Raw genomic sequence first — 21,890 nt, forward strand, 5'->3', positions numbered from 1 at the left:
TGGCAATGTCCAGTTGACCGCGCCTCAAGCTGTCAACGCGCGCCGCCATAGACAGGACAAAAACCACGCGACGCGGATCCGCCTTGCCGCAAGAACGTGCAACAGGGGGATGCGGCCTGACGTGTACGTTCCCGCAGGGAGTTTGACCTTTTCCGTATTCTCGGAATCCTCCACTTTCCGGCTCCCCTTATCCCAGTGGGCAGCGTGTGTGACTCACCCGCTTCTCTGCAGTTGTCCAGAGGGCAGAACAACAACAAAAAACTCAATGGACATTCCTGTATGGCGAACCCGCGCGCGGCAAACGATGCAAAGCACCAAGAACTTCCTATCACCATCGGCACGAAAGAACCATTTGTGGCGCAAATTAAAACGTAAAATATTACCATTTTGTATATCTTCTTGGGCGTCAAAAGCATCACCATGCCTGATGCTATTATGCACACGCAAAAAAAAATAAAAACCATATGCTTAATTTGCGACGCTGGGCTCCTTCATGTAATGGCAGAAACAAGAACCCTCTTGCGTTGCCGAAAAGCGCACTTGGTTTTCGCGTCGTTTCCGGGCTTGAGCCGGGCTTGTGCAGTTCAAGAGCTGGGCCAAGTAGGTCAGGTTATCGCGCGGGTCCGTACCAATCAACAAATCACAGCCAGAGCAGAGCTCTGCAATGCGCACACCTGGGCACATAACTAAGAGTCCACTGCATGCGATCGAGCCGTGAGGGGAGCGCGGCAAGAGACATCTAGCTATATTTTCAGGGCTGGCAATGCGAAATTCGATAAAGGATCTCACAAAACTCATAGCGGGTCATTGCGTTCGCGAAGGGCCTGCCCCGGTGCCGACGGTGAACTGCCAGAGCAACGAAAGATTGTCGTTCCCGTGCCAGCGGAATCCTCTGGTTCGGTTGTCCAAAGACATCGGCAGATGACTTATGCTGCCTCGAGCATCATCAGTAGTGAATATTTCCTTCCCTCAGCTGTCAACAACATGAGAATAGCTGAGCGGGTATCCTCACATCCACTCACTCACACTCATGTCCACTCACACTCGCACTCATGACTACCACACTCGCATCCACTCACACTCACGACCACTCACAGACGTGAGTGTGAGTGAGTGGATATGAGTGCACTCATGAGCCAGTGTGGCGACCTATGCCGATCTGCTGTAGATGTGATTCGTTTGATCACATAGCTCGCTGTTGTGTGCCGAATGTTCAGTCTTCGGAAGCGCTTTTTGATTCGTAAGCACTCATGGGACGTGAAGTGGAAGTGCTATAGAGGGCCGCAATTTAAGAACGCAGCCGATTTTGCCCCCAAAAGGACCCCCTTCCAGCCAATGACCTCGGCCGATTCTCATTACCCTGCACCAGCCAGCCGCGCCACAATAGAGAGGGCGGCCGAAGGGATTTTGCCTCTACCACTCCCTGCTTTGTCACACTAGCAGGGTTCCAAGAACCGGCCAACGCTATTGGCTGAAAGCGGTGTCCTCTAGTGGGGAAAAGCCGCTGGGTTCTTAAAGGGGTTGTGAAAAGAAAATGAAGCTGCCCGGTTGTAATTTTCATTGCTTCAATAAACATTGGAGATGCCAATTCCGAAATATTTCGGCGCAATATTGAGTCTGCATTTAATAAAGCCCGTTAGAAATAGTTGCCTTTTCGACCTCATAAAACGACCATGCGGCGCCATCGGCAGAAATAAGCACTATTCAACTACGTCATTTTAAGACGCTTAGAAACTTAGATTCATCTCAGTTTCAATTATACCAAAATAATAGGTTTGTATTAAAGTCAGAAAGTAAAAAAAAGGCGTGGCAATTATTTGCACACGCTATTGTACTCAGTAAGATACAGCACGTGATCGTCAATAGGTCATTGGCCTGAGATCGGTTTCGGTTTCGCTTCTCCGTCCTGCGTGGGGTCTTTTCGTTTACATGAACCCAACAACGCCAGATTCAGTCAAGAAATCGAGTAAAGCAAGGTCAGCTAAACTCGACGCCTCTCCATTTATATGAGCTAGATACGAATGAGTCAACTCTCATGGCCCGTTCTGCGAGGTGCGCACCTAGTAAACTGGCTCCCGCTTCGGTCCTCCCCTGCAAAAAAATGCTTTCGGAAACCTGTGTGTGAATGTTCATGCGTTATTTACGGAGGGGGCTGCATTTCAACCCACCCCTTGGGTGGAGTTGAGAGGTCGAGTACAGTCCGACCCGACTTCCGGCGTTTACATGAACTATAGTAACCGGTTTTCAACCCGACAATGCGATTCAACCCGGACCTCCGGTAGCTCGCAACAGCACGCCTCTCTTTCTTTGTTGTGGCAGCGCTACGCTGTGGTTTTCACCGTGTTCTCCGCGTTTGGGTGCTCGCCATGCCAACCGTGTGCGTTGTGAGACAGTGTCGCACGACTTACCGGAGTGGAAATGTTAGATTCCACAAGCTGCCCGATGACCCGCAGCGAAGAGCCGTGTGGCTTCGAGCAATTAGCCGCGATGGTCCAAAGGGTATGGTCAGTCAGACCGGGTTCGTGTGCTCTGAGCACTTTCTACCGGGCGACTATGAAACGAACCTGGACGTCCTCCGAAGCCTCGGTATGGACATGAAGAGCGCTCGCCTCAAGCGAGGCGCCGTACCGACGCAAAACCTCTGTCCCGACGCACCGCCAAAAAAGCGGAGAACGTCCGAGGTAAGTACGCGTGATGAAAATTATCAGTTGTGTTACAGTTTATTGTCATTTCTTTCGGTTGCTAACAGCTTTATTTTTTTTAGGACACACCCGAACCGCAGGATATGGAAGTTGTCATGGCAGCAGAAGAGGCGCAAATTTCGCCTCGAATGGTTGACAGCTCCACACAAACATCAAGGAATACCTGCACTGTTGCCTGCCAGACCGACGGCGTTGATGTGCAAACACAATGTAAGATTTTCCTCGCAGCAGCGGTGTGTTCGTTTTCTTCCCACATTCCACAAGAATAAATTGTGTTGCAATAATTTTGCCGGGTCTTAGGAAGGGGGAAAGGGAATTAAGGAGCACCACTTGGTTCATTATCCAGTGGTATCACTGAATGCTAGAGAAATTCTGGAGGAGGCATTCGTGTTGTGTCAGTTCCAATCTGGGGAAGTGCTGAGAAGGTGTGTATAAATCACTGTTTGTTCCTCCAAAGAAGACTATCACGTATTTTACACGCAGGTAGTGATTGTGTAGCTGATATTGTTTGGTAGTAGCTCTTAATGAGGTGTCCATGACTATGCGATATCAACATTGCATAAACAAAGAGCACTGGCACAGCATGAGTTTCATTTTCTTCATTATTTTTCAGATACACAGGTGAACCTCCACATTTCCCTGAGAAAGGATATGCATGTGCAGACAGATGCCTGTCAGTCCACCGGCACATACTGCGAAGCTGGCACCACTACAAGTGCTGCTCCAGCCTACACAGGACCACCCCTTTCTTCTCCTCTGCCACGTTCTCCCTCCCAAACAGTCTCCTCACTACCAACTGATGGTCGAGCACCGTCTCCCATCCCATTCGCTCCACGACACTCATCCAGCCCAATACAATCTGATGCCTCAGACTGTGAAGAAGAGGATAACACTCGGCAGAGCTCTGAGTTTTTCCCATCACTTAACGAGACCTTCCTTGGGTAATAATTAAGACTTTATGTGCACCCCTTTAGCATGTGCATTGCATGTCATTTCATTATGGCGGCATGACTAAAAATCAGATCAGTCATTTAGGCGATGGAAGAGCACCATAATGATGTCCTCCCCTTTCTTGGGTAGGGGCAGGCATGAGTATCATATTGTCTGCACTCGCACAATTGCATTGCGGTGATGCACATGTCCTCTCAGCAGCTGGCCAACCTCACACTGTATGAATATTCATAAAGCAGATCTTGATCCATCGAAATGTTTTTACAATATTCAGTGGCACAAGGAGCTGCTCATGCAGCATCAATGAGACAAAAAATCTTGGAGCTTTGCAAATCTGAAATTACTTACAAGCAAAAAAATGCACAGCATGCAAAAATGTGCACTAGAACACTCAAGACATAGTGTCAGTGTGGGCTGCCGTTACATTTACTGCTCTTTATTCCTGTTAAATTCTAGCCTCCAGTTATCCCAGCAGCATAAGACATGACAATTTAACCGTTAAAACTCACTTTATATTGTTTCAGACTTGACTCCAGCACTGAAGAAGTCCCCCCTCAGGATGAAAGAAAATTCATAATATTTGAAAGTTGTCTATCCGAACTATTTCAAGTGTGCCCCAAGTGCTTTGCCGCTTGCAAAAGTGCGAGTCGTGTGTCCGGCACCTGGCTTGAAATACAGACACTTTGTGCAAACAACCACACCCTAACATGGACAAGCCAACCCATGATAAACGGCAAAGCAGCAGGCAATGTGCTGATGTCAGCAGCTATGTTGTTTGCTGGCACCAGCCCCACCTCAGTGCTCCGAATGTTCAAGTACGCAAACGTGCAGGTGTTCACGCCACGAACATTTTATAACTACCAGCGAGGCTACCTACTTCCTGCAATCGACAAGGTAGGAGAAAGGTTGTGCATTGTCAAACGAAGAATTACTAAACCAATATCTCGGGGCCCACATACATAAAAGGTCCGTGAAATGATTTTCTGATGACAGCTAGACTGACCTCAAAGGATCTTGAATTTCCATAAGACGCAGTAATAATTTTTAATCCGAAAAGAGGTTCTAAAAAAAAAAGTTCTCAAAATCGTTTCATGGCACCTGTTAAAGAAAGAAGCAAACGGGCAGTGCATTAGTGTTCTGCGTTTGATATGGTGTTTAAAAGCTGCACCTCTGTTGTACCAGATCTGGCAACAGCAACAGGAAGAGCTGTTTCAGCAGTTGGAGGGCTGCACTGTGGACCTGGCTGGAGATGGACGCTGCGATTCCCCAGGGTTTTCGGCAAAATTTTTGACTTACTCTGTACATGTCGCCCAGCTCAACAAAATTCTTCACTTCGAGCAAGTGCAAGTTGGGGAGGTAGGTTAGAGCTTTTTAATAAAGTGGCTTTGTGATGTAACTTAGCTTTTTTTTCTCACAAGTGTGCAGATGTCAAATCGAGCACCTCCATGGAAAAGCATGCATTTGTGAAGAGCCTCAAAATGCTGAAGGAGCGGGGGCTCAAGGTGAAGTCGGTGACAACTGACCGGCATGCCCAAGTCACCAAGTACATGCGGACACAGGAGCCCACCATCCAGCACTACTTTGACTGTTGGCACATTTCAAAAGGTAGCACTGAATGAAAATATCTGATGCTCATTACCACACTTCACAGATAAGACTGCTTCCTCAATGATGTGCAGAATGCGGTGAAATTTTAGACTAAACTTCACTGGATCATGCAGACTTAATACAAGGGGCCGGACAGCAAAATTGTAACAAATAGTGAAGCAGTGGGAAAAGTTGCTGAAATGTAAGCGGCACAAAAATGGGGGAAGGTTTTATCTGTTCGCTTTTCTTTCTGGCTGTTTTTGATGTGAATGATGACGAGGGTAGGGCCCACCATGCCTGCAGACATATCAGATAGGCACTGTGGTTCGAAACCAGATTCCCCGCGTTCTGCAGGTGAGGGGAGAGAAAGCGGGCGTTTCTGGGTGCAAGCTCAAAAGCCAGATTAGCATATTATGAAGGCTTAACTCTCATTAATAAACTATTACACCTCCTTTCCAGGCATCAAGAAGAAGCTGGCTGCGCATGCAAAAAGAGCTGGATGTAGTCGGCTAGAACTGTGGATCCAGCCAGCCAGCAATCACCTATATTGGTGTGCAGCCCTCAACGGTGGCAACGTCGAGCTCCTAACCGACATGTGGAAGAGCATGGAGCGGCATGCTGCAAATATGCACACGGGACACCCAGGGCTCTACACACATTGTGCGCATGAAGACCTTGGAGAGAGGCAATGGCTAGTTCCTGGTGAGTAATGTAACTATTTGAAAGCAAGATATGCATTCTGCAGAACCCTGAATTTACTTCCTGCATATTTATTTGCTTTCCAAGTTGGAATCACGTCCTTGTGATGCATGGCTTGCGACATGTTGAAATTGCAAAGCTTTGTCAAAGAGCCAAGCTGCTGGTATCCAGCTAGTTGCCAACCTTTCCCAAGAAACTGTTTGTTGTTGTCAGTGAATATAAGAGTTGCTTACTCACGATTTTAAAAACATATCACAGTACTCCTTAATGCCATTTGGAGAACGCTTTTCTGGGAAATTGCTTTCTCAACGCAGGGACAACTGCACACAAGAAGTTTGTAGAAGTTGTGAAGTCACCTCGTCTCCTCAAAGACATCAGGCAACTGGCCCCTTGCACACACACCTTCAGCTTGGAGGCCTTCCACAGCGTACTCATAGGCTTCGCACCGAAGTCTGTATGCTTCTCACCTGATGGCATGCGTGCAAGGTAAATAGTGAATGAGATCAGGCGAAAATTTATGCATGATGAGCTGCTTGAATTGCTTGTCTAGTTTTTCAGAACACAACTGGCAATACTGCATTTTAATGAGAATGCTAGCAATGGACAGGCCACCACAGCTGAAGGACTGTCCCGATGGAAAATAAAGCACCCAAAAGCAAGGAAAGGCACAGCCGTTGCTTGTCCCGTGAAAGCAGAGCCTACATATGGTGAGTAGTTTATTTAGCATTACAAAAACAATGTGTTGTAATCTCTTTAAGGTCAGAGATCTGAGGGATACAAAACACAATTTGGGCTATGAAAAAGAAAATCAGAAATAACTTGAGTATAACTTGTAATATCGGCAACAAATTATTTTGTTTCCTTTATCAGTCTACACGCTCCAAAGCAATGTGAAACTGATGTGAATAAGCACAGTGTGCCTCAGGATATCCATTACATCTGGGCATGACCACTCTAAGCCACATGGGTGTGTCAGCGCAATGCAATATTGCAGGTGGATGTAACCTAAGACCAGACAACCCCAATGATGCCAACCGTGAAAATAGCCATTGGCCATGCTACTATGTGCGGTACATATCTATATTAGAATTTTACTACAATCTTTCACATGTGCACCAGCACCTCTCAACTTTTGTGTTTAGAAAATAGGTTTCACCAGCATTTTGGTGGCATATTCAACCCAGCTATCAAAATATTCAATTTCGTCTGCAAGTTCTATTGTGGATATTTCCATGGAAACTAAAGCTATAGGTGTGTATGGTCATCAACAAAGGCGTACTTGCTATACCTCTTTAGTATGCTCTGTTCTGACTGGTTATAGTCACAAATGTTTGCAATGATAATGCTCATATTATATGCACGCCTATTGTTTTCCAGGTTATGTTGGCCTGCTTCTGAAGGAGACAATCCGCTGCTGTGAAGAGTGGTCATCCTTCAAGGAAGCTTTTGCGGCAAACCTTTCGACTGCTCCACCTCCCATGAGTCACTCTTTCCCGAGGCCATCTAAGGATGAACTCGTGGCAGCCCGAAGATCTAGGTTTGCCAACAGCATGGAGTGAGCACCACTGAGGAATGTGATCCGCATTTATTGAACGAGGCCTGGTAGCCACGGCTGGTGCGCCGGCGGAGCGGGTGGTTGACGCTGCTGGCCAGGCCGGTTGCTGAATGTGTTTTCTGCGCGAGCCAGAGTGAAGTTAGCGGTGCTGTACATTGTTTGCCGCATCCAGTTCGCATTAGTTGAATGCCCATTACGTTCTTTCTCTTGTGCCCTCCGCACAACTGCAGAGTAGGGGGCGAGTCGCACTTGCTACCCATCGGGATAAGGGGGCGCCGGATAGCGGAGGATTACGGGAAAGGTCAAACTCCCTCCAGGGACGGAGACATTAGGTCGCATCCTGTTGTGCACGTGCTTGCGGCGAGGCAGATCTGCGTCACAGTGCGTGGCTTTTGTCCCATGTCTGCAGCAGAGTGCGTTGACAGCTTGAAGTGCGGTCAACCGGATATTGCCACACTAGCTGCACGCATGAGGAGTGACGATGCAGAACAGATGGGTTGAATTGACTTTCCTTGAACTTGGGTCAACCGGACATCAAGTGCCAGGTTGCGCTCCAAGCTTCAACTTCATCATCGCCACTGGCGATACCAGTACTGCTACAGGTGCTCCCCCCATAGCACGGTGCGCGATAAGGGAAAAAAATGAAGATAGTTATGTACGCAGCTCGTGGCGGTCCTGGAAATAGTAGAGCACAAAATGTCCAAAGAGAGGCAAAAGTTGGGGATCCAGGTGGGGACGCCGGCATTGCGTTCAGGCCTCAGGAGGGCGGACAAGGGCAGTGGCCAAGCAATGGCCACGGGGCAGTAGGACGAAATCAGAATGGGGGTGTCCCCGTAGGCAGGGGTGAAGGACGCACTGCTCACGAAGAAAATGGTGCACTGGGTGGTGACAAAGAATCACTGCTGAAAACCGAAGAGTCTGAGTGGCAGCAGATGCTCGGAGGCTGAAAGTAGACACTGTCGAGCGCGAAAGGTGCAGGTGAAAGTGGCAGCGTTGAGCTGGATGGTGGCACAGAGCACGTGTGATGAGACAGAGCACGGATAATGATGTGGAAGCCTCTGGGCATGCAGAAGGCTAGAGTGCGGAACTGTGCAACTGCTCCCGCTGGGGTGTCCAAGCGCAGGAAAGGCGGATGTGGGTCCAAGGGCGAAGGCATGCTGGGTGTCAAGTTCAGAAGGGGGCGGCGCAGAAGCGGGTGTATTGAAATTTGCAACACTGGTGGTTGGGACAACTGAAGTGAACACAGCACCCTTGGCATAGTCCAGGCGATGGTGCCTGCCAAAGGCATGACTAGCGCCCAGGTATTTGGAGGTGTGGGATGAAACTGTAGAGTTGGGGACTACGAGGTTGTGCACTGAGCGTGGGGCTTCCCTAGAGGCATTGGTAGAGGAGGTGCTTGAAGCGGTCTGTGGAGCAGACCTGGCAAGAACGGCGGTCCAGGAGGAGGCAGCCGGCTGAGAATGTTGGCAAGAGACCGACGCTTGCACGCATCGCACTTGCCGAACCATGGGTGTGGGCTCATTAGGTGGTTGTGACGGTGAAGAAACAGGTGTTGGGTGGCGCTCCGATGTAGGAGGTGGCGGAGGGAAAAACTGAAGCAGCTCGGTTATGGAATTCGGCCATGGGTGGTGAGTCGTGTGGCGGTGCAGCTTCTGAGTCCGGAACAGGAGTGCACCAAGGCGGCAGGAGCTCCAAGCCAAAGTATGCCGTCAGGCCCTTCTTGAAGTCGGCATAAATGTTTGGACCAGGAGGTGGCAACTGAAGTCTTGCCAGGACACTGGGCAGGAGTTCGCGGCTGGTGTGCTGATAGCAAAGCTGGCTGGACACTTGGTTGACGTGAAAGTGCGGGTACAGCAGCGCCAGCCACAAGACAGGATCCCTGGCATAGAAGCTAGGCAGGCCGGGCAGCCAGGGAAGGAAGGAGCACTAATACAGCTGGTGGAGCCGTCCAGATACGGTGGGAGGGGTGCACATGGTGGCGAGAAGAAGCTGCCGAAAGCTGGGTGCGAACAGCAGGCTTGCAGCTGCAAGGCCAAGCGGAGAGTAGAACGGGCAGGAGCGTAGGACTGGTGGGTGCGGCGTTGTCTGTATTGACGCTGTCGTCCCAGTCAACGGATGTGGAAGGTGATCCACATTTATTGAAGGAGGGCTGGTGAGCCAGCGGAGTGGGCGGCCGACACTGCTGGCCAGGCCGGTTGCTGAATGTGTTTTCTGCACGAGCCAGGTCACACTCCAAGCTTCATCTTCATCAGCGCCACTGGTGATGCCAGCACCGCTACACCACTGTCTAATACAGGTGTGTATTCCGTAATATTACCAAATCAGTGTTGAAGGAAAGGCCCATTACTTTCAATATTATTTATTGGTTAATTATATGTCCATCCTCAACCATGAATTTATGCAGGGCGTGTTGCCATGCTAGTTGGTTTTTATCTTACATCTTGGAATCACAGCGCTTGCAGACGAGGACACAGAGAGGGCACGCACAAGTGCACTGCTGTTTGCATGTCCTGTCTTTGTCCACATCTGCAAGTGCTACGATTGCACGATGTCTACCAAGAAGCATGGCAGAGGTTGAACTGTCAGTCACACACTCAGCCAAAAAAAAAGGGTACTCTCCATCTGTCAAAAGCATAGGTTGGGACAGAGTGCAAAAATGCAATCATTCTGTCCCGACCTATTCCTTGTATGCAACATCAGCACATCGAAAAAATAAAATAAAGATAACAACGTAGATGCAGATGAAACTTTATAGAAATATTCTTCAGAAATGGATGGATACAAATGGACGGCACAGCTACAGAAATGGATGGATGGAAGTCGCTAGTCCTAACGGTACATTACCCTCTTCAGCACTTGTTGAATTGCATAATACAGCTATGTGTGGTTAATATCGACACTTTTGTTCCCAGAAAAACTGTTTACAATGTGAGTGGTCTATAATAACGAATCAAAATCAAAACTGCACATTATATCCAATGAGCATGGTCACAGAAGACCAAAGACAAAATGCATCTGTTTTTCCTTTTGGTTCCTAAATAAGCTGTCAACAGTCTAGGCAGTGTTTTTCAATACTGCAAGGCAGAATGGAATGGGTAGAGATCAGTCCTTGAAAATTGCATCCTTATTGCAGGGTGTCCACGTTAACAAGGCATTAAGAGGGTTTCAAATTGGGCTAGTTGGTAGTTAACATGATCATAATGATTGTGCTTTTGAAAAAGACTTGGGACAACACAGGGACGACATTGCGCAACAGTGTTTGTGTCGTCCCGATGTTGCCCAAAGTCTTTTTTAAAAGCGCAATTATGTGTAACAAGACATGACCGTAACTTCACAAACATTACTTTACAAACGTCTACAACCCTTGTGCATACTGGAAACCAGTGTAACCTTCAGATGGAAACCTCTCTCTTATTTGATGTACAGCACAAGCAGGGAGGACCTTCCTGTGATGTCTGCCCAGGCGTCCCCAAAGCCAGTGTGCAAGCTGGCTGTAGCTGATGTAGCGGTACCTCCTGTTGACAAGAGAAAAACAAGTCACCATTTTTTTCAGCATAGCAAATTGAAAGTTCAGTTTCGGGCAAAGTTAATCATGTTACCAGTGTCTGTACAGTTAGTGCCAACGTCAATGTTTGCAAGCTGGACCATGTGATTCTCACCGTGTGTTCTTCCTGAGCAGCATGGTGAACTCTGAATTCTACTGCAACATTTTGAAGTTACTGAGAGAAAATGAAAGAAAAAAATGCAACAGTGGCATAACCACAATTTCATGCAACGCTGAAACCATTTCTTTTTGGTGCCATGGTTCTCTATGTGCCAGCAAAGGCAAATGTTGCTAAACTATATATATTCATATCAAGCTGTGAGGACGGGAATGGGTTTATTTGCAAGGCCATAACGGGGATCGGGAACGTCTCGAAAAGGTCAGCAGCGGGCCCCAAAGCTCAGTCTTGCGCCCATAGTGTTCGTCATCATCTCACTACACTGCAGCATGGCTTAACATTTCGCCCGGGTCAGTCGAAGCTCGTACTTGAGCAAGTTAGACAGCGTTGTGATGGCAGCAGTTTAGGCGGGTTATGTGAACGACCTTGGTTCTGCGGGAGCGGAAAATACCTGTGGTAACTGTGACAATTATGAAGTTGACAGCAATGAGGCAACCGAGAACAACAAAAGGGTCACAGTACTTCGAAAGGAATTTCTGATAGAGACCCCATCGATACAGTGGAGTCCAGAGCCAAATGTAGTGACCTGGCTCGTGCATAACTGCAATGTGTCCACTGACCTAACAGCCCTTGGTGCGAACTTGTGTCCTGACTGTTCTTAGGCCAACTAGTCTTGGCACTTCCTCTGCATGGCAAAGGATCTACAAAACAGATGAATCTGGATGTTGAGAAAAGGGAAGAATCGTGTCCAGAAAGGTGCATGGGATACGGGTGTAAAGAAGAAAAAAGGGGAGCCTGGCGGCTGCATTCATGGACAACCTGTTTGTGAGAGTGTGGCTGATGCGCTCAGTCAGGCCATTCATTTGGCGACGGTAGGGTGTCGAATGACGACAGTCACAATGACAGCACCGTAGTAGCTCTTCCATGATGTCAGCAGTGAACTGGCACCCATGTCGCTGATTACGACTCAAGAAGCGCTGCGGAGAAGAATGACTGAGCGCAGTAAAAAGGATGGGATGTTTGGTGGACACGAGACCAGCTGTCTTCTAAATCGAGTCAAGTAGTCAAAGCACACAATAATCCAGCATATGCCCATGGTAGACTTGGGAGGCAGATCAAGCAAGTCAACCCCAATCCTCTCAAAAGAAGAGTGAGGTAGTCTGACTGGTCGCAAGAAGCCGGCAGGAGAGGCAGTGCAATGCTTAAAGTGCTGCCACTGCAGCCAACCTGCAAAATACTGCTTAGTTGACTTGTAAAGTCTAGGCCAGTAAAGACGTTGAAACATTCTGTGAAATGTAAGAGAAGACCCTTGGTGACTGGAAGCAATATCGTCGTGCATGGCATGAAGGACAACACCAGAAACGTAGCTAGGGACGACCAATACTGGACATGCACCCCCAACTGAGTAGCTCATCTTAAAAAGCACGCCTTCCAATATGACAAACGGCGTAACAGATGAACACATACGGGCTTGATCGAACAATGGTTGAAAACTAGGATTGTTGTGCTGTTGGTGATGAAAAGTCGCAAGTTCAGAAACTATGTGGAAAGGGGGTTATTGAAATCCTCTTTGCAACTTGCAGTATCTGGTAGAGGGAAGCAGGACAAACAGTCAGCATCACCATGGCAGAGACTTCTTTTATATGCCACAGTAAAGTCAAATTCCTGAAGGTGTAAGGCCCAGCGAGCAAGTCGACCTGAAGGATCGCGAGGCCAACAAACTAACACAAAGAGTTATGGTCTGTAACAATATTGAAGTGATGTCTATGTGCATATGGTCAGAACTCTTGCACAGCAAAGGTGATAGCAAGACGCTTGGCTTCCGTCACGGTACAGGTGCCTTCAGATTTTGTCAAAGTGCGGCTTGCGCATGCGACTACATGCTGGGCGCCATTGTGGAATTAGATAAGTACCACGCCGATGGCGTTGACGTCAGTGTGGACTTCAGTCAGCACCGCCAGATCAAAGTAGCGTAAAACAGGTCCAGAAGTTAGCAAAAACTTTAGCTGCTGGAAGGCAAGACACACATGCAGACGACCATACAAATGGGGCGTCTTTATGAACGAGAGAAGTTGGAAGTGAGCGAGCTGGGCGAAACTTTAAATGAAGCAACAGAAATAAAAGCAGAGGCCTGAAAAGCTACTAAGGTTTTTCAAAGAGCATGGTTGTGGGAACTGACACACGGTAGCTATCTTCTGCGGGTTTGGCCGGATACTGTCCTTGCTGACAAGAAGCCTGAGGACAAAGGTTTGCCATTGACTAAAGTGGCATTTTTGGAGTTCAAGACCAGACCAGCTATGCGATGCAGGCCAGCACCATATCCAGTTCTTCATTATGCTTGTGAAAGGTCTTTCCGTAAATCATCGCAGCACCGAGGTACCACATGCATACCTCCCACTTAAGCCCATGCAATATTGTGTCTATAAATTGCTCAAATGCAGGGGGGCATTGCATAACCCAACGGGCATAACATTACATGCACAAAGTCCATCAGGCATAACAAACGCAGTCTTCTTCCGGTCCGATGCATGCATGGGGATCTGCCAATACCCAAAGTGTAGGTCAACCGATGAGAAGTACGACACAGATTCAAGACAATCCATGCCATTATCAATACGCAGGAGAGGACAGATGTCCTTCTTTCAGGAGTTATCCTTCTTTCGCACCAGTACAACAGGTGCAGCCCATTGACTCAATGACTCCTGGATGACACCTTTCTGTACCATATCTTGCATTTGCTCTTTCATAACCATTCATTCAGCCTGGAACACGCAACAGGGATCCTGTCTGATGGGTGGGGCGATACCAGCGTTAACCTGGAGTTGTGTGCGAGAAATTGGCAGCACAGGGGAAGTGGCCGGCTGAGAAAAATCAAGCGCCACCGCATACTAGGCAAGAACAGTCTGTAATGCAATCTGCTCGGATGACAAAAGCGACTGGCTCATCATGCAGTTGATACTAAGAAGTCTATGGCTCGACTGTAATGCTCGCACTTTGACACGGATCGGATAGTAAGAGTGTGGTAAGCATCAAATCAAGAGAGTTGAAGCCCTCACATTTGTGTGCAACTGCCATCTACAGCAACAATGGCCCGTGGCACGAGAACACTGTTTCACAGTATTGTGCACATCCGGCTCAACAAGCAAGTGCAAGGTGCGAGTGTAAATGTTGGAAGAATGAACAGGAATGAACATTGCTACCATGGTTGATAAGAGCACATAATAGGTGACACTAAAGGTTGCTGCACCCAGTTGCTGTGCAGGCCTTCTGAAGAATCTGTCTTTATTAAGTGAAGTGCTTCACAGATTTTGCATGGTGTGTTGGAAATTTCAAATGAAGGATGATAACAGTCATAGAAAACAAGGCAAGCATAGTGGAATGTTTCTATTCTTTTGTGGTGTTCATCAATGAGAAATTATCAGCAATTATCAGTGTCACGCAGGAATGTGATTGAGTGGCGAGGGCAGAAGTTGTGAGAGAACCCTATTATGCTACCTGTGGCATCAAGATTGCCAGGGCCTCTTGTTAAGCTGCTGAGCAGAAAAGGGAGGGAAGGGTCTTGTTATGTTGCAAGTCAACAGCCATCGAAACCAAGGCAAAAACATTTTTTTTTTGTGGTGTTGGTTGGTTGGGTTACGGGGTTTAACGTCCTAAAGCAACTCAAGCTATGAGAGACGCCGTAGCGAAGGGCTCTGGACATTTCGGCCACCTGGGGTTCTTTGACGAGCACTGACATCGCACAGTACACGGGCCTCTAGAATTTCGCCTCCATCGAAATTCAGCCGTCACGGCTGGGATCGAACCCGCGTCCTCGAAAATAAGTAGCCGAGCGCCATAACCACTGGGCCACCGCGGCAGCTTTTTGTGTGTTGTTCATCAATGCAAAATTGTTAATCTAATTAAATAATTCAGTTTGGTTTTGTGATCCCACCTGTTCTTTCACTTTTGTCAGCCCTATGACTACAACTTTAGAGCACAAGAGACCTGGCGAGTGGGGCTGAGGAACAGCTGGGAGTTTCAAAGAGGAATGCCTCGCACCCCAAGAACATGCAAGATGTCATTGTCAATGCATTTCAGAGAGGTTAACTTTGTGACTGCTGAAGATGTGGATTTTATATACCATGTGGTGTGACAAGCATCCACACTTCAGTAGAGGTGATGATGGCTGCAATGAAGTCCATCAGCAAATGTTTTTTAATCGAAACAAATTATGTGTGCCGCACTACAGCACATTATCACCTAATGTTAGTTGGCAAAAAAAGATAGTGAAGAGGGCAGTGCTGGGATGGTGGTTGTTCTGGCAGTGAGTGTGGATAGGTTACTTTGCTATATGAAATTGTACAGCCTGCTGCGAAATAAAGGAAGGTTTGTTTTGGACCAACCAATTTTACTGCAATTCTCACGATCCTTTCCATTGCAATCCTCTTCTTAAGTGCTGCGCATGTTGAAGCTACATACCCAGCCAATAACACACAAATATGTCACAACTATGTGCATGATCTTCAACCCCATTTTCCAAGTTCACACATCCCAGAAGACACGTCTCATCTGCCTTTCTCGTTCACTCGAGAATATTTCTACCACCTGGGTAGTAAAACATCGTGCTCGTCTGCGCTTATGAAAAAAGAAAAAAATAATACCACTGGTGTCGCGTTTGCACTAGCGTGCTGCGATGTATACTTACACTCCGTGACACCTTGTGCAAACACAACATCGGCACTTTTACGCATTTTCCTAGAGCATGATGTAATTTCAGAAGTTACCGCTGAAGTTGAAGCCTTTATTGAGCACTGCCTTCCTCGATAGTAGTTTTGACAACAGCGCTTCGCATGTCCGAAAAGAGCAAAAACAGGCGGTCTCTTGTTCAAGCAGCGTCGCGCCCTCTGAGCATGGTTCTTACCTTGTGTCCTCTACGTGTAGCCCATGGTCTAGGAGCATGTGCAAAGCTACAGTTAGCACCACCTCGTCGAGGCACAGAGTGTGAAAATGCGGGTGCTCCGTAATGCATCCGGACGGCTGCTTCCTAGTTGCTGCCGGTATCTCGCGGCAGCAGGTGCTCTCCAGGACGGTCGGCATCGGCACGCACCGCCCGCAGGCGCACCTATTCGAATGCTTCGGTTAGCGATTGCACTCTCTCGCAAACTGCTCAACGTAAGCTACAAGACTCGGACGTACCAGTGCGCATTCCCGACACGACCGGGTTCGGGAGGCTCACGGTCGGGGCCTCCGCAAGCAGAGGTTGTGTCGCGGGCTACAACTGCTGGTTGCCGGGCGCACGCTCCGTCTTCGCAGTCGCTGTCACCGCCGCCGCTGTCGTCCTCCGAAGACAGCCGATCTCGCACCCTCAAAGGTGTGTCGCCGTACGGCTCAAAGCCTCATCTCTTCTCTGGCGACTCTCTTCCAGCAAGCGACGCTGCAGCTCGGTTGTTGTTGTTGTGACTGAGGGAAGGATGAAAAGGAAATTGCACGGGCCTGCTACTGGCTCCAGCCGAGCCACCACCGCTGCCATCGTGCAGACAGAGGAGAGTAAAGAGATCAGAGGAAAGAGAAGAAGGAAAGAAAAGACGCGCGTCGCAGCAAAAACTGCGTCTGCCGGGAAGATCGGCCATTTTTAAATTACCTAGCGTGTGTGCGTGACGTCATTTTGACGTCACATTTGAGTACATATGATGCTCTCACCTCGGTCAACTATGGGTCGACAGGCTGCGCTAAGCCGCCATGTGGTATCAACGACAGAAGTCTCTGATTGGCTTCTTAAAATGACGTTTCTGTAGAGTTGAGGAGGTTGTGCGTTGGGAAACCGAAATCTATATTTTTACGCTATTTACTCAACCCGGACGATGAAACGAATCAAGACATACTATGGAATGAAGGGTCAGAATCCCAAATACACACGTCGTTCAAAATTTTCAGAAAACGTTTCACGACCCCTTTAAGTTCTATCCCATTATAGCAACACAAGGCTTGGTTTATGAGGGTTTCACGTCCCAAAGCGAAAGCAAAGCCTCCGCGCGACTGCCTGAAGGGCACTCCAAGCGTTGGTCGACTCTTCCCACCATCTGCGGGGAATTAAAAAACAATGGCGGGAGCCGGGCGTTAATCCCATTTAAATTAGGAAAATCGGCCCCGCTGGGCAATAATTCGAAGTTTCTAATTATGCTATGAATGTTTAGATCGAGTTCCAGCGACAAAAATACCAGTTCAGATTCCTCTTCAGTGCACCTTTAAGCATCTTCTCAAGTTGTCTTTCTCATCTCTTCTCTGGATGGATAAATGGCTTGCACGTGACACCGTCGGTTTCATGCTGGTACTGCAGGGATAGATCTTATTGCACAGGGTAGGAGAAGAAGGCGCTAAACGTATTAAGAAAGCTCTGAGCTTGCCCCATGTTTAGGATTATCATGCGAACATGTTTTCCAGGCAACGTTACACTCAAATAGCCCGTTTTGGGACACGCCTGTTTGAATGATCAGAGGAATGCAGGACATCATGGCAATTGCGGCCACGTTACTGTAAAATATTGTCACGTTGTAGTGACGGCAGTCCAGCGGTCAGGAAGACACCAGAAAGACCTGCAAACGAAGCTCTTTATTTGGGCTGACTTGCGCCCGCAAAAGAACTGAAGCACTCGGTGGCGGCGTAAGCAACAAGCGTGCTCGTCAATCGTCGATCTACGAATGCCCGCTGCTCGCGGCATCGCTCAATTTAAAGCCTGCAAGGAAACTTCGAGAAAACAGGTCGAGATCATCTAGAGTAATCTGGAAACACGTAGATGCAGCTCTTCATGGCTGTGATCAATCGAGATTAGTCCGGTTGCTTGTAGCGTCACGAACAAAAATGATAACACCCCTTTCCTGCGGCCTTAGGCGCGAACGAACAGACACTACATTGATACGTGGCATTACCCCCTCTCAAAGAAGCATCGGCTCGATGCTTTAAAACGAAAATAAACACGGAGAATGCAAACTTCGAGTCCTTTAGCGCTCGAGATAAGGTTTAAGGGCAGCGGTAAAAGCTTCAAGTCTGGCCGTGTCGAAGTCGGTGTTGTCGTCGTAGTCGTCGTCGTCGTCGTAGTTGTCGTCGTCGTACTTCTCGTCGTAGTTCCCGTCGTAGTTCTCGTCGTAGTTGACGCATAGTCTTGTGTTTTCGTCGTAAGACGATCTTAGTTCTTGAGCTCAAAAGCAACCTCACCTCCAGAGGCTGCTTCATTCAGTTCAACCTTCGGGGGCTGGGGGAGCGTCCATGCATCGTGTAACCTCGGCTAGGAGATACAAAGCGCGGTGAAGATGGCGACGGGGAACGTGATAGGCGGCTCGGCGATGAGCATCCTTCCCGACGGTAAAACTCCTCGATTTCGGCTGGTCGCTGGCCGGGTCGGGGTCGTGGAGCGTCGTAAGAGAACCCTCGGATGCCCAGTCGTCTGTATGGGCAGTGCCGGAGGACGTGACCGGCTTCGCCACAGTGGAAGCATAGTGGGCGGCGCTGGTCGGGAGTTCTCCACTCGTCGCATTTCCTTGGCTGTGTGCGACGCTCGTAGGACGGGTGGGTTGGGGCGAGAGGGCGGCGGTCCAACGCCGCTGGCTGAGGGCGATAGGGGCTTGGGTCCCGTCGTCGAGGTGCAGGACGGCGCACAGCTGCGGCGTAAGTCATGGCTGGGGGCTGCAGAGGCTGCGTGGGCGTCGGCGTCACACCCAAGGCCTGATGAACCTCGTCCCGGACGTCAGTGAGCGATGAAAGCTGCGGCTGCGTTTCCGTTGGCAGCAATCGTCGGAGCTCTTCTCGCACAACCTGACGGATAGCGTCCCGCAGGTTATCGTTGTTAACGGTGTCCAGGCAGCTTGATGAAAAAACGAGCTGCTGGCGGTCATACTGGCGGGCTCGGGCATCAAGAGTTTTTTCCATGGTGGATGCCTCTTCGACGAATTCCGCGACGGTTTTGGGTGGGTTCCGTACGAGGCCCGCAAAGAGTTCCTCTAACTCCTCGCATAAGCAGCTTGACCTTTTCATCTTCCTTCATGCTCGAGTTGGCACGCCGGAAGGGACGCTTCATCTCCTCAGTGTACACTGCTACAGTCTCGTTTGGGTGTTGTATGCGAGACTAGCAGCTGCTGGGATCTCTCCTTTCTCACGACGTTTGTGAAGACCTTCAGAAGCTGCTCCTTGAAGGTTTCCCAGTTCGTGAGGCTAGCTTCCTCATTCTCAAACCAGATTCTTGCTGGTCCCTCCAAGGCGAAGAAGACGTACCTAAGTTTCGTACCATCATCCCAGTTGTTGAAGACAGCCACACGGTCGAACTGTTCCAGCCATTCTTCGGGGTCGGCGCCAGGCGAAGCGTCGAAGGTTGGTGGCACTCGGGGCTGCTCAAGAATGATTGGAGTCGTAGTCTGGGGCAAACTCATGGTAGACGTTTCTGCTGGCTCTCGCTTCCGGGCAGGGTCCGGCAGAATCCCGAACTCAGGTGCGTCCCCTTGCAGGCGTCGGCTTGCGCGGTGGACTGGACTCAGGTCCTGCGGTAGATGACTCAGAGGGGTAGCGTCACGACTTGTAGGGGCTGTCCGGAACATGGAAGGCTACCCCGCACCTCCACCAGATGTCACGTTGTAGTGACGGCAGTCCAGCGGTCAGGAAGACACCAGAAAGACCTGCAAACGAAGCTCTTTATTTGGGCTGACTTGCGCCCGCAAAAGAACTGAAGCACTCGGTGGCGGCGTAGAAAGAGAAGTTTAATTTTTTCTAATGTCAACAAAAAATACAAAGCAAAACTGCTGAACTCAATGCTCTGATTAGTCAAGCACATGCGCAGTGACGCAGCACTGAACACGTCAGTAAGGCAGTAAGAAAGCCGACACTCGACCGCCGCGCAGGACGATGAAATATGTCGACCATTTGCGCAAGAACTCAGCCTCACTCATTGACAGTGCGTCCACGCATGCTTGCTCAAAGAGGCGCGTGCGGAGGCGCTGCAACTTTGGAAACATTGCTCTTTGTGGACGCCCATTTAAGGAAGCCGCTCCACGCTGCCGCCACAAAACGAACATGCCGACACACAAGAGCATATTTGTAAACAGATCGCGTGAACTAGTGCGCGCTTCGAGGCGGGTTAAAAACATCCGTGACACTAGTACCCAATAGGTGCGTGCCGCAACGTTTCTAAAAGACCGCATTGCGGGCATCGGGCGGAGGGCGCCACGCCCCACGCCGCAAGGCGGTCTCTTGTGGGCAGGACACGCCAGCCTCGCGGCCAGCCGAAGTCCGTGACATCTGCAGGAAGCGCAGCTGAGGTCAGTTGGCGCCAGCGTGCCCGTCTCGTTTTCTGGAGTTGTTCGCGGGTCAGCTCAGCGACCGTTAGTCCTTCACACATCCTGGAGGGCGGGGTTTCATCAACATCCAGATCGGGCACGCTGGCAGTCAACGACGCCAGTGTGCCAGTGTGCGACGCACCTTAACAAAAAATGGCGGCGGCTGCTCGGCTGTAGGGCCAACCACGTGTTGTGTAAAAAACACGTTACGCGCTGTACCCAGTAAGTATGTGAGGAGTGTTCTCCCGGGATAGTCTGGGTTGCGTACGAGATCTCGTACTCCTCGCAGGGCGAGCACATTGCACATGGTGCGGATGCAAGGTATACTAAACCCACCCATGTACGGTGGAAGGCGCATGAACATTCGTGACACAAGTTCCGTTTTGCCCGCCCAAACGAAAGAGCCACAGGCCGAGGTTAGCCTGCGAGCAAACGTGCGCAGTGCGTTTGCGACGCGGGCGACAAAAAAACATGCGGCTAGGATTGTAGACTTAACTATATAGCAGCGCTCTGCCATTGAAAGGCGGAAAGTTGACGCCACCGAGAGGCGTTTCTCAGCCTTCGTGCGGAGGTTAGTCCAGGTTTCGCGGGCTACTTCTCCGCTGGCGAGGAATACTACTCCCAGGACTTTCACTCCCTGCACCCACTCCACCTCGCCCGCAAGGCTCGGTGTGAAGGTGCCAAACCTTGGTGCCTTGCTTTTTGCCGGTTCAATAGGGCCCCGGATATCTCGCTGTACTCGAGAAACAGCCGCGAAAAAGCGGCGTAGCTATCCTCGTCCTTGAGGAAAAGCGACACGTCGTCGGCGTAGGCCGAAACCTTGATTTGGCCCTGGCCAGGCAGAGGTAAGCCGCGTATGGATGGGCTGTCGTTAATGCGCCGGATGAGTGGATCCAGGCATAACACGAAGAATGTTGGGGAGAGAGGGCATCCTTGCCTTATGCCCCGGGCACGGAGATAGAAAGCTTTCTCCGTGGCCCCGGGTGACTGAGAAGGGAGCGCTCTGGTGGCCGTTTACGGAGAGAAAAGCATTCAGGTCTGCGTAAAGTAAGCGCAGCCTGCTGACAATTTGCGGTGGGAATCCGAAGGCTTCGAGGACTCCGAACAGATACGAGTGTTCCACTCGATCGAATGCTTTCGCCTGATCAAGCGAAACAAAGCACCCCCTGAAGCCCGTCCTGCTGGCAAATGTGAACAGGTCTCATGTGTGTGTCAGTGCATCAAACACAGAGCGGTCAGGCACACTGCTGGTTTGAGCCCGGTGAATTAGGTGAGGCAGAATCGTCCGCATTCTTTTGTTTAGTAAAGATGCGACGATTTTGTAGTCGGCGTTTAGGAGGCTTATGGGCCGCCATGCTTGCGGGTCGGAGGGGTAACCGCCCGCTTTCGGAATGAGTAGGATGCGACATTCGCGGAAAGAGTTTGGACGTAACCC

The 21,890-nt window shown here is 49.5% G+C and overlaps 2 protein-coding genes across 2 annotated transcripts; one reads left to right on the forward strand and one right to left on the reverse strand.

Moving 5' to 3' along the window:
• The first annotated feature begins 2,366 nt into the window (after positions 1 to 2,366).
• On the forward strand, positions 2,367 to 7,609 carry LOC149327154 (uncharacterized). Its single transcript, XM_089563414.1, has 10 exons — positions 2,367 to 2,681; positions 2,765 to 2,912; positions 3,316 to 3,643; positions 4,178 to 4,547; positions 4,836 to 5,009; positions 5,072 to 5,258; positions 5,700 to 5,942; positions 6,254 to 6,425; positions 6,498 to 6,646; positions 7,317 to 7,609. The coding sequence occupies exons 1-10, from the start codon at positions 2,367 to 2,369 to the stop codon at positions 7,496 to 7,498; spliced, it is 2,268 nt and encodes a 755-aa protein (XP_089419540.1). The 3' UTR covers positions 7,499 to 7,609.
• A 3,214-nt stretch (positions 7,610 to 10,823) lies between these two features.
• LOC149327155 (uncharacterized) lies at positions 10,824 to 16,544 on the reverse strand. The gene is made up of 3 exons (XM_089563413.1): positions 16,332 to 16,544; positions 16,057 to 16,257; positions 10,824 to 11,009 (listed from the first exon to the last, which is right to left on the reverse strand). The coding sequence occupies exons 2-3, from the start codon at positions 16,230 to 16,232 to the stop codon at positions 10,850 to 10,852; spliced, it is 336 nt and encodes a 111-aa protein (XP_089419539.1). The 5' UTR covers positions 16,233 to 16,257; positions 16,332 to 16,544; the 3' UTR covers positions 10,824 to 10,849.
• Between the last annotated feature and the right edge of the window lie 5,346 nt (positions 16,545 to 21,890).

This window comes from Amblyomma mixtum, chromosome 10 (genome assembly GCF_055824585.1).
Source record: "Amblyomma mixtum isolate Tamu chromosome 10, ASM5582458v1, whole genome shotgun sequence".
Lineage (NCBI taxonomy): Eukaryota > Metazoa > Arthropoda > Arachnida > Ixodida > Ixodidae > Amblyomma > Amblyomma mixtum.

What these genes read in the sequence shown, in the direction of transcription:
- LOC149327154 (XM_089563414.1), top strand. Translation starts at nt 2,367, where the DNA reads ATGCCAACCGTGTGCGTTGTGAGACAGTGTCGCACGACTTACCGGAGT. An exon ending in TACTTCCTGCAATCGACAAG is followed by an intron (nt 4,548 to 4,835) that starts GTAGGAGAAAGG and finishes CTGTTGTACCAG; the next exon opens with ATCTGGCAACAGCAACAGGA. An exon ending in GAAAGCAGAGCCTACATATG is followed by an intron (nt 6,647 to 7,316) that starts GTGAGTAGTTTA and finishes ATTGTTTTCCAG; the next exon opens with GTTATGTTGGCCTGCTTCTG.
- LOC149327155 (XM_089563413.1), bottom strand. Translation starts at nt 16,232, where the DNA reads ATGCCGACCGTCCTGGAGAGCACCTGCTGCCGCGAGATACCGGCAGCA. An exon ending in CTACACGTAGAGGACACAAG is followed by an intron (nt 11,010 to 16,056) that starts GTAAGAACCATG and finishes TCTTGTCAACAG; the next exon opens with GAGGTACCGCTACATCAGCT.